A 13,972-nucleotide genomic window follows, 5' to 3' on the forward strand; every position below is an offset into this window, starting at 1 on the left:
CTCCTAAATTTTGGCTACTGAAAGAGAAGTAAGAGCAGTTAAGAGCTTATTCTAACTTCAGTGGCTATCACCAAAAAGGGTAGGAAGGAGAAAGATTACTGTAAGTACTGTGGAGATATTTTTAATACTTTCTCCTGGAGCTCTCTGGCATTTGTTACATCAGGCTCTGTTTCGAACTTGCATGTGTTTTAAATTAAATATATATAAATAAATGTTGGAAGGACATGTTATCTTTAGTACTTTCTGTTCCATAGATGAAAAAATACCTAAGCTTTTTGCTGTACATAATTTGTGTAACTGAAGAGCTCTGAAAATATTAAATATGAAAAAAAAAAAAAAAAGCCTGGGTTGAAAATTTTACTGTAAATGGAAACTGTGGGGAAAAAAATAGCAAACTGGCTGCTTACTGTAAGAACTGCAGCACCGTGGGGAGATCTGACCTCCTGCCTAAAGAGATATGGTTTGGGACCAGCAGATGCTTCAGATTTCCTAGGCAGTAGACAGTGTTAACTTTTCTGGATTGCAAAAAACAATTCTTTCTTTCATTTTTGTGCTCTAATGGAAGACTTGATTTGCCATTATGATGTTTCAGAGTGCAGCCTGGGACCTCTAATCTTATTGCATTGGTCCAATGAAATTTTTTTTTTTAGTAGAACAGAACTGTCAGTGTGTACTGGTCTTGATACTGCTGTTGCTTCTTAGACACTTGTTTTCAGTTTCAAATGAGCTAGCAATTTTATCTGTAACTTTTCTATTTTGTGTGAACGATGCTGGATTAGGGAAAGCTTTTATTGGAATTATAAAAGCCACAAAATAAAGTGATGTTCCAGGCACTGCCTGTCCTGTTTTAGTTATTGATGTGTTATGGCCCTGTTTTCGTTACTCATTTTCTTAGTATAAAAAGAACGAAGGGCAGTTTTCTATGACAAATTTGACAGTGCCAAGCATGTTTATATGTGAGAGTAATGGAGATGAAATTCAGGTGAGAAAGAGATTCTGGTCTCCATCCCTATAGAAAAAAATGCAATGCGATGATTTCTACCATGGAATGTTTTGGGGTGTTTTTTTTTTTGTTTTTTTTTTGTTTTTTTTTTTTAACTCTCTTGGAAACAGATTTTATGGTTTGTTGGTTTGCCTTTTGGTATCTGGAGCTCACGATTTCATTTCTGATACCCCAGCACACAAGAAAAGCTCATACTTGAGTCTACGGTGTCAACAGAGAGAACTATAGGAAGTAGTTCAGTATGTTTGTGTGCTGTCTAAGAGAAAAACTCCATGGGTTTAAATCAAGAGGCTGAAGATGATGAGGACTGAAGTCAGATACTTGCACTGATTTAGCTTTTATTTATTTCCCTCTTTCTGTATGATACAGTTTTGCTATAGTCACTGTTTATCATGGAATGAAGTTGCCACTGTAGGGTTTGGGGTTATAGTAGAGGAGACTTTGGAGGAGAGGAATTCTTTATAAATTCATAAGATATTGCTCGCATAAATGAAACAATAGTACTTACAACCTCTTATAGCACAGTCACCTAGAGTAATAGAGATGGTAACACTATGATGTGGTCACAGCTGTCATTCCACTATACATAGCTTACTTGTTCTTCTGTCTTATCAACTTCGTTCTCTGTGAGCAGCAGTGTATCCAGCAGAATGGCTGATGATGCTTGGATGGGCGAGCTCCTCAGCCTCATTGGGCTCTGGTACATAATGGGATTAATCCCATTTCTCATCCCATGCATAACAAAGAGCTTGGAATTTTCTGTCACAGAATTTCTGATAGAGATTCTGCTGGAACACTTCCGAAGGACCTTGCCAGTCTTTGTGGTCCGATAGTTGCAAGTGATATACCTGCTGAAAGCCTCCCTAAATGTTTTGTTGAAGAGTGTGTAGACAAGAGGGTTCACTCCTGAGGATACATATCCTATCCAAACAAATATCTCCATGAGCTTTTGAAAAACTTCCTTGTTGCACGAGTGGCACAGGACTGAACTTATGTTAGTTATGAAGAATGGGCACCACATCAACAAGAAAAGAAAAAATACAATTCCAAGCACTTTTGATGCTCTTTGTTCGTTAGTTATGGTTTGCATGGATTTCCTCCCAATGGTAGACATTCTACAGATGGGCATATCGTTGGTCAGAGTCTTGTCTTTTCTAGAGCCGTTCAGCATGGCCACCTTTTCTGGTGAGCAGGCGGGTGTAGCGTCGCGTTGAAATACTGTGGACACTGTTGACCAAGTGAGACGTTGAGGAGGCTTGTTGATCAAATAGGCCTTCTTGCGTAGCACTTGAATTGTCAGAAAGTAAGTGACTATCATGATTGCGAGTGGAATGAAGAATGCAGCCACTGATCCATACAGAATGAAATCGTGAAAGCGATCAGGCATCAGAAGACATGTAATATTTGTAGAGTTTCCATTTCCATCTTCAATTCCTCTGATAGGGACTGGAATAGCAATGCCTAGAGAAGAAAAACCAAGTACTTAAGTAATTGCTTGCAACCTCAATTTTGAGCCTCAATCTTCAGAGTCTTTAAAGAAAAGTAGTTCCTGAACTCTCTCTGGAGTAGGCACAGGGTGACTTGAGAAAACATCAGCTGTTGAGAGCATCATGAGGTTAATAGGGCAAATAGTAGTGTGTGAGACTTGGCAAGTTCAGTTTTAACAGAATGACACTTCCCCTTCCCCTCCTTTTTTAATCTTTTTTAAATCAGATTAGGGGTAACCCTTAGAAGTTGAGAAAGCAGTATGAAGTTGCCAACATCATATGCCCACATAGTGTAAAACACATGAATTGCTTTGACTCTAGTCATTGAAATTAGAATGGCTTTTCCCTCTCATGAAGTGAATTTCCCTAATGCTGTCTGCCCCCATATTTTTTTTCCCTCTTTCTTAGTGGCATCAAGTTATTGGACACAGCTGATGTTTTTGCAGTCTGCTTGACTTTCATATATACAAGTAGTTAAATAGATGCCAGAATTAATCAGTGTGTGCGTTTGAGACAGATTTGTTGTATCAAGTCACTTGGATATTTAAGAGTGTTTAAATGAGGCTGGCTTGCTTGCTAGCTCTGTAATTCAACACTTAAAAAAAAAGAAAGTTAGCAGTCCTGCCTTTTAAATGAATTTTTTATAACTGCTAAATTACAGTCAGCACTTCATTTGCCAGCAGTCTGACATTACAACAAAAACAACAGGTTCCTTGCTGTCTAGTGAAGGTTATTTGTGCTATGTTTCCTGATACCACTTAGAGATCTAGGGATTTACAGTATTCCTCTGGTTGCTGAAGTTGACTGGGGCAGCAGGAGGCGAAACGGTTTTCCATTGAGCCACTTGACCCCTTCCTTGAGAAGAGGCCCTCCTTTGGATACAGCGAGCCTTTAAAATGAAGAGTGAATTGCGTTAACCTTTGATTTGGAGAAGTGAGACTCTACTGCAGAGTACTCTTGTGTTAGATAAAAAGAAATGGAATGTGCAGCACTGATTAATAACAATGAGTCAGATATTAAAAGGTCAACTTTCAAGTGTCACATCTCATTAAGAGTTTCCTTTTTGTTGTGATAAAATAAAGAGGCATCTTTTTTCCTGTCATCACGGTTCTGCCAGATGTTTTTTTTTTCAAGTTGAAATTTCTGTTTTTGGGCATGCACGCTGGAGTCAAGAAGATGAATTTACCTATTCTTTTATGCGTCATTGGCTAAAGTAATCCAGAATTATTTTTCTCTTGCACACAGCATACAACGCTAGGCCTATTGCTGCCTATGGTGTGCATTAGTTACAGGAATTCAATGTTTTCACCATCTCAGCTCATTTTAAAGACTTTCTTTAAGCAATGAAGACAAGCGAGGTGCCATGTGCACAACAGGGAGACGCTAATAAGTGTTTATACATTTGCATCCTTTGTATCAATTGTTGGGTGATTTTTTTTCTGAAAGGCCTTTTTGTATGATATGTTGCCAGTGCATGGTAGTCTTCACTGTGGCTGTTACCAGCTGCTCACTTATCTTTCAATTTTTGGTGCAAGTAATTAACATTTTTTTTACTAGCTTTATGAGATAGTTTTAAGTAAGGCACTGATGTTAATAGTGTATACTCAAGGCTTAAAGTTGTGTTTGGATGGATATATATTAGATTGTTTCCACAGGAACACAGAATCTTGCTTTCCCATGAGATGTGCTAGCCATGCAGATGTCAGAATTCTAACTTGTGGGATTTTAGAAGCACAAAGTATGATGCTGATACCTACTCAGTCCTTGACCTTTCTGGTAAACTTGAGGAGCAGCCACTCAGACTTTTGATGTAGCTGTGTATGACCCAAATGGTGGACTTGGGCTGACCCAGATTGGCCAGATGTGTCTTTGTGCCCAACTTTCACCTATTGTTTTGGATATGAAAAGCTTCTGCATTACTTTTCCAGTCTCAAAGCCTCACGTACCTATTGAAATGAGCCAAACAATGATGATTTTGATGATTGTTGTAGCCCATGAGTTGTATTGGCTGGCCTGGATGGGTTTTTTAATCGCAATATAGCGGTCTAGTGAGATGGCACAGAGGTGCATGATGGAAGCTGTGGAGAAGAGGACATCAAGGAACAGCCAAATGGGACACAAGGCAGTTGGAAAAGGCCAGGCGTTGTCTGGAAGAGAACAGAAAACTCGTTAGAATCTTTGCTTTTTTGAGAGTTTTTAGTATCTTTCTTCTCCTCATTTGGCATCAGTACCTGTGAGAAGTTCCTAACCCTATAGAAACTGAACGTTGCCACCACAGCGTTCATTATGTGTATTGTAAGTCACTCCCTATCTTTCTTTCCACTTTAGATCATGAGCTCTTTGTAGCAAAGTCTCTGGATTGAAACAATAAAACAGATTTTAAAAATGGGTCATGACTGCTTGGTGCAGCACCCTAATATTAAATGATGGGGTTTTTTTGGCTTTGTCACTCTGATAGTCCTCTGATCCAAGCACAGAGGAGACAGCAGGCCATAAGCAGTATATTAGTCAGTCATTGCAGAACTATGTGTGAATCTTGAAGTTAGCAGTAATCTTGAAGAATAAACAAATGATATGTTGTCCAGCATCGTGTCCATTATTAAGGTTTTGTGGTATTCAGTGTTGCATCAGGTAGATATTTTGGGAGGCTGGGTCTCCTATTCTTTACGCTTCTAAACTGAAATAACTTCACTGAAACTGACTTCTTTCACAACTGCTTGATTTTTCACTCATAAGTTGTTTATATTACAATCCAGTGCAAGCAATATTAAAGCTGAAATGCACCGTAGTGTTGTTTGTGTCTAAGAATGTTCTGTAGTCCTGGAAGTGACTTTGTGAACACAGAAGTTTTTTCTATTTCTAGTTGTGTCAGTTCAGATCTGCTCAAATTGTCTCTCCATATAAAATTAATCCATGTTTGATCAGTACTTTTTATTAAAAGCCAGATAATTCATTTCTTCAATAAATAATGTTTAAGGAAAAAAAAAAAGCCTGTAACAATCAAACTTTAAAAAAAATCTCCTTGCTCCAAACAAATAAATCTACGTGCTGAGAATGCCAAATGACCGACAATATCGTACTGTTCAATCTTATCAGTGTGGTATTGGCACAACAGTTTGACATTAACAGGTTTTCTCATAATATGTCTGTTAGATGGAAATGATATGGTACTGCTTTTGGAATATGAGCCCCAGAAGATGGAAAATTTTAGAAGTCAAACACAGCGTGTGCTTTTCTGCATTGCTGTGTACGTTTGGGAACCTTCCCTGTAGACATGAATGATGAAATGAACTCCCTTTTTCCTCCCAGCTAAATCTTCATCCCCAGAACAACGGACTCCAGGTGAGGATGGTGTGGGAAATAGGCAGTAGGGAAGAGAAGTGCTCTAGTTTCAGACCACTAATCTGTAAATTTGACGTGGCATCTAGCTGTGTATTTATTAAAATAGATATCTCCATTGAGCATATACTTCAAAACATTGCCGTTGCAGGCATGAGGAAGTGATAATTAGTGTGTTATGAAACAGCTACTGATGTCCTGTTTTTCTGTCTGCACTTTCAACTGGCCTTTGAGCAGCAACAAAAAGGGAAAAATGAAAATGCCTTGTGGTTCATTGAAGCAGAAAGCAAGCCAGAAAAAAAAGTACAGTTAAAAGGAATAAAAATCATAGAAACGTTTTCTGAGTCGGAAGAGGCCCATAAGGATCATCAAGGATCATACTACTACTGAGTATGATGTAAATGATGCAGGGTTAGCTCAAATAAAATGTGGACAATGGAAAGAGTATTCTGTATCTTGAAGGATGCACAGAGAACACTGCTGGGTTTCAAGTAAGCACCTCACACTGCTGATTAGAATGCACGCATGCTGATCCCTGGGTTATAACTGTTTTACTTTCTGGAGAACAGCAGTGTAAGTTATTTTCATTTGCAGCTTTCTTCTCTTTGCAGAAGAAATTTCTCAAATACTTCTTCCAAAAGCTGCTTTTCTTTTTAATATAATGAATGAAAACAGCTTCCTGGTGCAGAGCAACTTTGTGAGTTTTATGAGCTGTAGAGTTAGTTGGTGAGTGCAACTGAAAAGAAGGCTTTGTCTTTCAGTTTTTCTTTGGAATTGATCGCAGAAGGCAGTAAGTCGCCACATCAGGGTTATAAATTATGTTCTGTTTTCTGTGTGTATGTTTTTTTTTTTATCCAAGCAAGATCAGGGTAGATCTTAAATGCAGTAGCTGAAAAGAGTTGATGAGCATGGTCATATTTGAACAAATACATAGTGAAACTCTATCCGTAAATCCTGAAGTATCAACTGGCTCTCTAGGATTCGTACTGTGGCACACGTTGCTTTTACTTTTACTTTTATTTACACGTGTTAGAAGCTTGGTGCCTAGCATGGGAGTGACTGCTGTTGGCTTGGTGATGAGTGGTGGTGGTGGTGTGTGTCACTGTTTGCCTGTTGTGTTATTTTGGCAGTAGGGAAAAAGCAGAATATGGATTTTACTTCAGGACCCAGAAAGCATCTCTGACCTCTGACAACAAGCAAGCAGTTGAGTTCCTGCTTTTTATAATTTAGATTGGAGGTAAATGGGCAAGTCCTGCCAAACGGCAGGGTGTGAGGGTCAGACTGTTAAAAGCTCTGATTCTCCTGTTATAGATCCACACTGGTGGAGCAAACCAAAGCATTACATAATTCACTGTGCTGAGATTTCTCCACCTTTTTTTTCCTTGGGAGTTGAAATGCTGATCTTAACCTGGACTGGACTTCTTTTTTACCATGAAAGCCTGGGTTAGCTGACAAGCCTGCCTGCCTGAAATCTTGTCTGCTTTCTCCAGCTCAGGTGGCATAAGATAAAGATGCTTCCTTCAAACCTGGTCTCGGACTCTGCGAACTGCAGTGCTGCTGCTGCAGATTTTCCTTTTTCTTAATTATAATGTGATAAAATATGTGCTTTACAATTGTCGTGCACCTGGAGAGGTAAGATGAGCTTTCACCACAACTGTCTGTCCTTGAGTAGAATATTTATTTACAGAAAGATTTATGTATAGGAAATACCTTGGAAATGTGTAATCCCTAAACCAGTGCATGTATGTGCACGATTGAGAGAGGTCTTTAAATAGACTTGAAGATAGTACGTTCTCTTGCTACAAGGGCTGCTGAAATGTGCTGCGTGTAAAGGATTCTGTGATAGGGATCGTTTTGTTGCTGGTAGATAATGATGCTTTTACTGGGAAGGAAATTGATATTTTAATCATCTGCTGACTTAAAGCCCAGATTTCAATCTTCAAGCTGTGGTGTGTGGGTTCATGGCGGCAGCGCTCAGCTTTGTGGTCTCAGGAGGCCCAGGCTCTCTGTGCTGCTGCCTTGCTCTCTCCCTCTTGAGCTGCTTGCTTATATCTCTGCTCCAATTGCACTTTCAGCAATTCTTTGCTGCCATGCAGGTCTTTGAATTTCATCTATGGCACCTTTTTCTAGAGTTGGTTTGACAGAAATGAATGCTAGTTTTCTTACTTACGTTTAGATTTGAGATTTTGGACAGTAATTGTCAACGCAGTAAGTTTTCTCTTGTTTGCACAAGTGAGAAGGAGAGATTTTCCATGGTTCGTAATCAATAATGGGGGAAGATTGGCTTGATTGCTTCTGATGAGTTTCTAAAGTCATGGTTTGCAACCTGGGGGGATCAGCTCTGCCTTTTGATTTCTAAGTGGATGCATGTGAGGAATAAAGGAATAATTTAAAAGATGGCACTGTCTGCAAGTAAGGCACTGCTTGTGAAGCACAGACAACAGACCTTTTCCTCTTTAAATCTTGCAAATCAGATGCTCCTTCTTAAGAGTTTGCTAATTTCACCATCTGATGAATAGCAGCATCTTTGTTTTGCTTCTGTGCAGTAGTTCTGTGTTTATGAATGTGGGTAACTTGGGAAAGCTAGATTTCAGAGTGTGCAATGATCTCCTAACGTGCCCACCTTTTTGTAGAAGAAATGAGGAGGATTTAGTAACCAACAAAAGCAATTAACTGTTTGTATTTTCTGACACTTGTGCTCTTAAATCAAAATTGCACTATTGTATGAATATGCATTACATTTCAGTCACCTTACCTAAAAGAGGAAATCTGTTTCTCATGGTATGATACCCATGGGTTGGTATTGGATTTTGATTCTTTTTTTAAGGGCAGCTCTTTAATATTGCAGCAGCCTGTTTCTGAAGGTTGTTCTCTATCATCAGTGCATGGAGCCATTAACTGTAGGAGCTTTTGCATTTGAACACTGTGACACTAATTTGTCCGAAGCTGTTTAATGTGACTGCGATTTAGTTCACACCTATTTCCTCAAATATTCTCCATATAATTAGATATCAGTTCCGAATCAGAAGCATAATATTTGTATTCCGTATCTGGAAACTGCACACAGCCATTGCATTATGACTGACACATTCCTGCACGGAGGTGCCAGGAGGCTGGATGGCCTTCTGACAGTCAGTGATTATTCTGTGTCCAAGTAGTTATCTGGGTAAGGTAGCTTTGCGATTTAGGCCTGCTATGCACTGTTCTTGCTTGATTCCACAAACTCCTGATGTTTTGCTCATGCTTTGAGCTTCAGCATCTCATAAAGAGTTCATAACTTCATAAAGAGGGAAAGCAGTTTTTCTGCTTTGGAGCCAGAGAAAAGGTGAAAATTTTCAGTTTTAACTGCTGCTACGTAGGAGGCTGGTTGCAATCTCACTCCGTAAAGTTAGTTGTAATTAACTGCTTTCTTGAGTATTTCCTGCACCGTGAAAAATGCTTTTGTTTTTAAAGATTCCTATGATGCTTCAAACTGTGTAACCAGGATTTAGCACCAGATTAATTGGGAGAGATTAAGGAGCAATATTCTCTTTATGGAGTTTAAAAAGAAGTTATTGATCTAGCATAATTGAAAAGCAACACCCAAACCTTCACAAAGAACCTGCCTTCTCTTTTTATTGTCGCTAGTCAATTAGCAGTGCTTTTATAGGGATCTGTGCTTTTATAACAGCCACTAATTTTATTATTTCTGTTATTAATGAGGTCTTTGGCAAGAACTAAGCAGTGACGGTGTCTGTGAATTAGCACTTGCATGCAGAAGTTCCTCACCTGTGTGCACACACTTCTTTTTCAAGGTAGAAATACCTGTCCCAGTTATGTACGTTCTGTCCTCTTTGTAGAATCTGTTGCTTGAAATACCTGTCTATTTTATGGTATCTGAGAATCCTAACCTGATGCCCTGAATTCTAACCTCCAATTCATAGACTGCTAAGGAAGGAACGGTCTGGAATGCACAGAAATTCAGTGTCATTTTAATGAATAGCCACATTTATTAGTAAGTGATTGCAGTCCTATGCAGCAAACAAAGCTACCGATGCGCTTTCTGAAGTAAAGTTTGATTGTGTTTGTTTGTTGCTCAGGCAACTCCTGCAGACCCAGCACAGGAAAAATGAACTCCTGCTGTCTTTCATTATCTGGAGTTCAGTGGTAGCTGTACCCTAAAGATAATTCTGTAAATCCTTAAGTTTTCAAAAAATCTATATCACATTGATTTATTTTTTCATTTGTATAAAACTGAAATAGACCATTTTTAATTAAACATTCTTAAAAAATCTTCAGTAGTGAAAAAACTGCTTTCCCATGGATCTGTTTCTGATTAGTTGTCAAAAGTAGTATTTGCTATAAAGCTGGACATGAGAAAATATGAGAGTCATCCTTGCTCTGTAATGACTAACCAGAAAGAAATTGTCTCACCCAATATATGTTTAAATAGAAAAAAATCTGTTTTATTTCGTGTGAGCCAGATTGAATGAATCTGAGTCTCAAAGATCAGGTACGCAGATGGGGCTGCCCTGACGTGACAGGCAGATATGGGAGTTCTTTGGAGTGCTTTACACACCTTGCCATTTTTCCCACAGCAGGAAAAAATCAGGTTCCCAGAAACTGAGGCTGGTAAGACTCGTCATTGGTACTTCCAGGAACCATGTTTTTAAGAGATGACTGCCTGTCATTAGTGTAATATCCAGTACAACAGATTGTGAGGTTGAGCTGAAGTTACTGGAAACAGTGATTCGCTGTGCACAGTGTAATTTGCCATGTCTCCCTCTGCATAGTATCAGCTGTAAGCCTTAGGTGCTTTTTCAGTGGTTTGTTTCAAAAGAAGGACTATCCACTGAGGATGTGCTTACCATAAAGGCATTAGACTGCATTATGGTTAGAGGAAGAAAAGATTTAGCCCTCATCCAAATAATATTCAAAATCTCAGTAGCGGAAAGCAAACAGCTTTTCTGTTTAAATCAGACTTCCCAGAGTTGTACCCGGTTTGCAAGCCTGATGGCACGAACGCGCCGTACTCACCAAACAGTATTATGAGAAGGGCAATCGGCATCACAAACAGTCCCACCAGCAAATCCGCCACCGCCAAGGATGTTAGAAAGTAGTTGGTGGCATATTGCAGCTTTTTCTCCAGAGACACCGCCAGGATGACCAGGATGTTCCCGCCGATGGTGGGGATGATCACCAGCAGGATCAGCAGTGCAGCCCAGTGCACTTTGTTTCCTTGCTCATCGTTCGGGTAGTTCTCCTTGGGTTCTGTTACCGAGAGAGGTGACAAAGATCCATTGCCAGCTCCAGACCCGTTCAAGAAATGTGAAGGATGGGGCATCTTTGTGCCCAGCAGGATGTGTCCGAGAGCTGTGTTTTGTGCAGGAATCGCGTACGGTGCAAGAGTTCAGTGTGCCTCTCTGCTCCAAGATGGTCCTGAAGAAAGGCCAGCATGGTCAGTATGGTAAACTGGTCATCTGCTATTTTGAGGTACAGTAACCATGTCAGAGCTTGGATCCAATTTTTTTTTTCATCCCGTGCCTTACTGGGTGTGTTGAGGTCTTAAAAACCCAAGTCCTGTCTTGTGTCCATCTCTGGCTGTTAGGGCTGAAGGTTTGACGTCCCCATATAGCGAGGTTCAGCTCTTAGAAGATTATACACGAGAATTCAATGCCTGAGAATAGTAAGCAGTTCATTAGCTCCCATCTTTCACCGCTGTAGGAAGAAAAAAAGAGAAAGAAAAAGTGGTAGATGGATTTGGATGCCAGTTGTTTCCCTGTAGCTATAGCGTACGAAGGTTTGCTGTTTGTAAGCACAAACTGGTGCAGGCAGATGCTGGTGTGATGTGTGTGCAACTCCTCCTCTCTCCAGTGCCTACTCTCCGGCAGCCTGTGCGTAGGCAGGCAGCAGTTCCCATGTTTCCTCTTACTAAGAGTCCTATTTCTCCGGAGAGGATCACCCCAAAAATATCTTCAGAAATGATGTATGTGGTTTCTGTTTTATTCTCGACAGTCCCTACTTTATCAGGTGAGGGTCAGGAAGTTGCAGATAATAAAACACTGGTGACAGTCCCAAGGGGACCATAAAGATTTATGGAACTGAGACCTCTAAATTTACCCATTCCTTCAAGGGGGGGTGAGTAAACCTTTTGTTTTTGTAATCTGAGCAGGGCTTCTATGAAGCACAGCCTTTTCTCTTCCTCTCCCCTCTCTCAGCTCAGCTGAAGACTTAACGCTTGCATTTCCCCCTCCAAGCAGATGCTGAAAGAGTTCTGTCTTTAGCTGAACAGTTTCTGAGAGGACCTGATGTGCTCTAAGTCTCAGGTGAAGAAAGCCTTACCTTTTTCTCTTGTCTTTCAGTAGAGTTCACTTGTATCCATGTAGATACTCTGTGATTTGTTCTTCGTTTTCATCACATGGTGGACTTTAAGATAAGGTTTTTCGCTGTTTTCTGGAAAGCTGGTTGCTCATTTATTTGTCTCTTATTTTTCAAACGAATGTCTCTTGTTGTGTGTTTGTTTAGCACTTAGCGTTTCTTTTAACACCAAGATGAAGAATTTCTCTTTGAGGAAAGCTGTCTTCCTTACCCAGGCACTTTCTGTGGTTTTTGAATGCAGGAAAAGAATCATTCTTGCTGCATTTAAAAAAGATAAAGAAAGGATGTCCTTTTCTTCTGTCCTTCCTCTTCTACTCTCTTGATGATTTTACTTATGTGATTAGCACGGTCTCAGTGCAGTTTTCTTTGTTCATTAGCAAAACTTGCAGTCTGCTGCTACCCATTGTTTGCTGACCGACTCATTCCAGTGCATGCAGCTCCAGCGCTTGGAAGGAGGGGATTTAGTGAGTGGGGGCTCGGCTGGAAAAGAGCCAGCGAGCATTAATTGATTCAGTGCTCCAGCCCTATAACGTATGCCTCTTGTAGCTGTGTAAGGATCTGCAGATCTTGCTAACAGCCCTTCCTCCTACAATATCCTAACTGTACGCAGGGCAGCATGCGTGCATGTGTGCGCGATCGCTCTCTGCCTCTCTCTGGTCAGAAGCACAGTTAACCCTGCAAAGTTCTGCTGCCACAGAGACGATCTGATTAGCATGCTGTTTTAAGTGTGTGGGCTGTTACTTTAAATCTTTCTACTTGCAGCTGCTTCTTATTATTGTGAATGTTCTTTTTTGATACCTTCCAACTTTCAGTCAAATATGTGTATCATCTCTAAGTTTGCGTATTTCTTCATTAAAATGGAAATAGGTTTCACTTCTGTGGACATTAGCTAGATAACTGAGTAATAGAGTCATTGAGTTTAAGGCCAGAAAAGAGCGTGATCTAACCCTGGGACGTCACTGACCATTACACTCCTGAGCTGCTCGGTGCTCAGCAGGCTCAGCCTGCCGTTTGGGTCCTTGGTGAAGTGTGAATCAATTCATGTTCGTTTAAAAGTAAGATAAACTTCTTTGGAATAGAGCTCGTTAGAGCCAAAGTGAGAGAGAGTGTCTGCCAGACGTGAATAGAAATATTTAGCTGGCGGTTTGGGTAGTATGCTAGAATATCCAGCATAGTTGTCATCACTTGTTCTGTATTTTTACTGCTTAAAAGGAAACGTTTGTTTAAGTTTCGTATTGTCTTCATTTTCAATTGACTTTTGATGTCTTTACTTCGTAAGACGTAACTTTCTGAAGAATAAAGATGAATCCAGCTATGGTAATTCTGTTTCCTCGGGATGGAGCTATTGGCAGTAGATATAGAATCGTGTATGCAGAAGGAATGCTGGATTAAAAGCAGCGAGGTGCAATAAATGATACATTCATCCTTTAATTTCAGTTGTTCTACTTGTGGGCGTATGCCACGTGCAGCTGCTCCTTGTGTCACATCTCCAAATTAGGAGAACAGAGTTAAAAGCTCTGGGGGTTAAAAGCAGACAGTTTCTATCAGAAACTTCTGCTCATCATCAGCACCAGTTATTGCTATAAGACTGTGCTGGATGCTAAGCATTATCTTTAAAGAGGTGGGTTTTTTTCTTCTTCTTATATTTTTATCTTCCACAGCACAGTAGACAGAGTGACTTCAGTGTGGGGGAAGTATCGGTGGTGGAGAAATGTAGTTTTGTCAACTTAACTTGTTATAAATCTTAGGCAAGTAGGAGAAGCATCTCTTCAGGTTGCTGTGATAA

At 40.1% G+C, this 13,972-nt stretch overlaps 2 protein-coding genes across 2 annotated transcripts in view; one reads left to right on the plus strand and one right to left on the minus strand.

Annotated features, from left to right (window-relative positions):
- PSMD1 (proteasome 26S subunit, non-ATPase 1) overlaps positions 1-13,972 on the plus strand; it is a gene marked incomplete at both ends in the record, with an annotated part of 61,726 nt that overhangs the window by 20,285 nt on the left and 27,469 nt on the right. The window lies entirely within an intron of this gene.
- HTR2B (5-hydroxytryptamine receptor 2B) lies at positions 1,584-11,152 on the minus strand (the record flags this gene model as incomplete). Its single annotated transcript, XM_079539594.1, has 3 exons — positions 1,584-2,464; positions 4,437-4,637; positions 10,846-11,152. The coding sequence occupies 3 exons, from the start codon at positions 11,150-11,152 to the stop codon at positions 1,584-1,586; spliced, it is 1,389 nt and encodes a 462-aa protein (XP_079395720.1).

Source organism: Tetrao urogallus (assembly GCF_951394365.1).
Source record: "Tetrao urogallus genome assembly, chromosome: 9".
NCBI lineage: Eukaryota > Metazoa > Chordata > Aves > Galliformes > Phasianidae > Tetrao > Tetrao urogallus.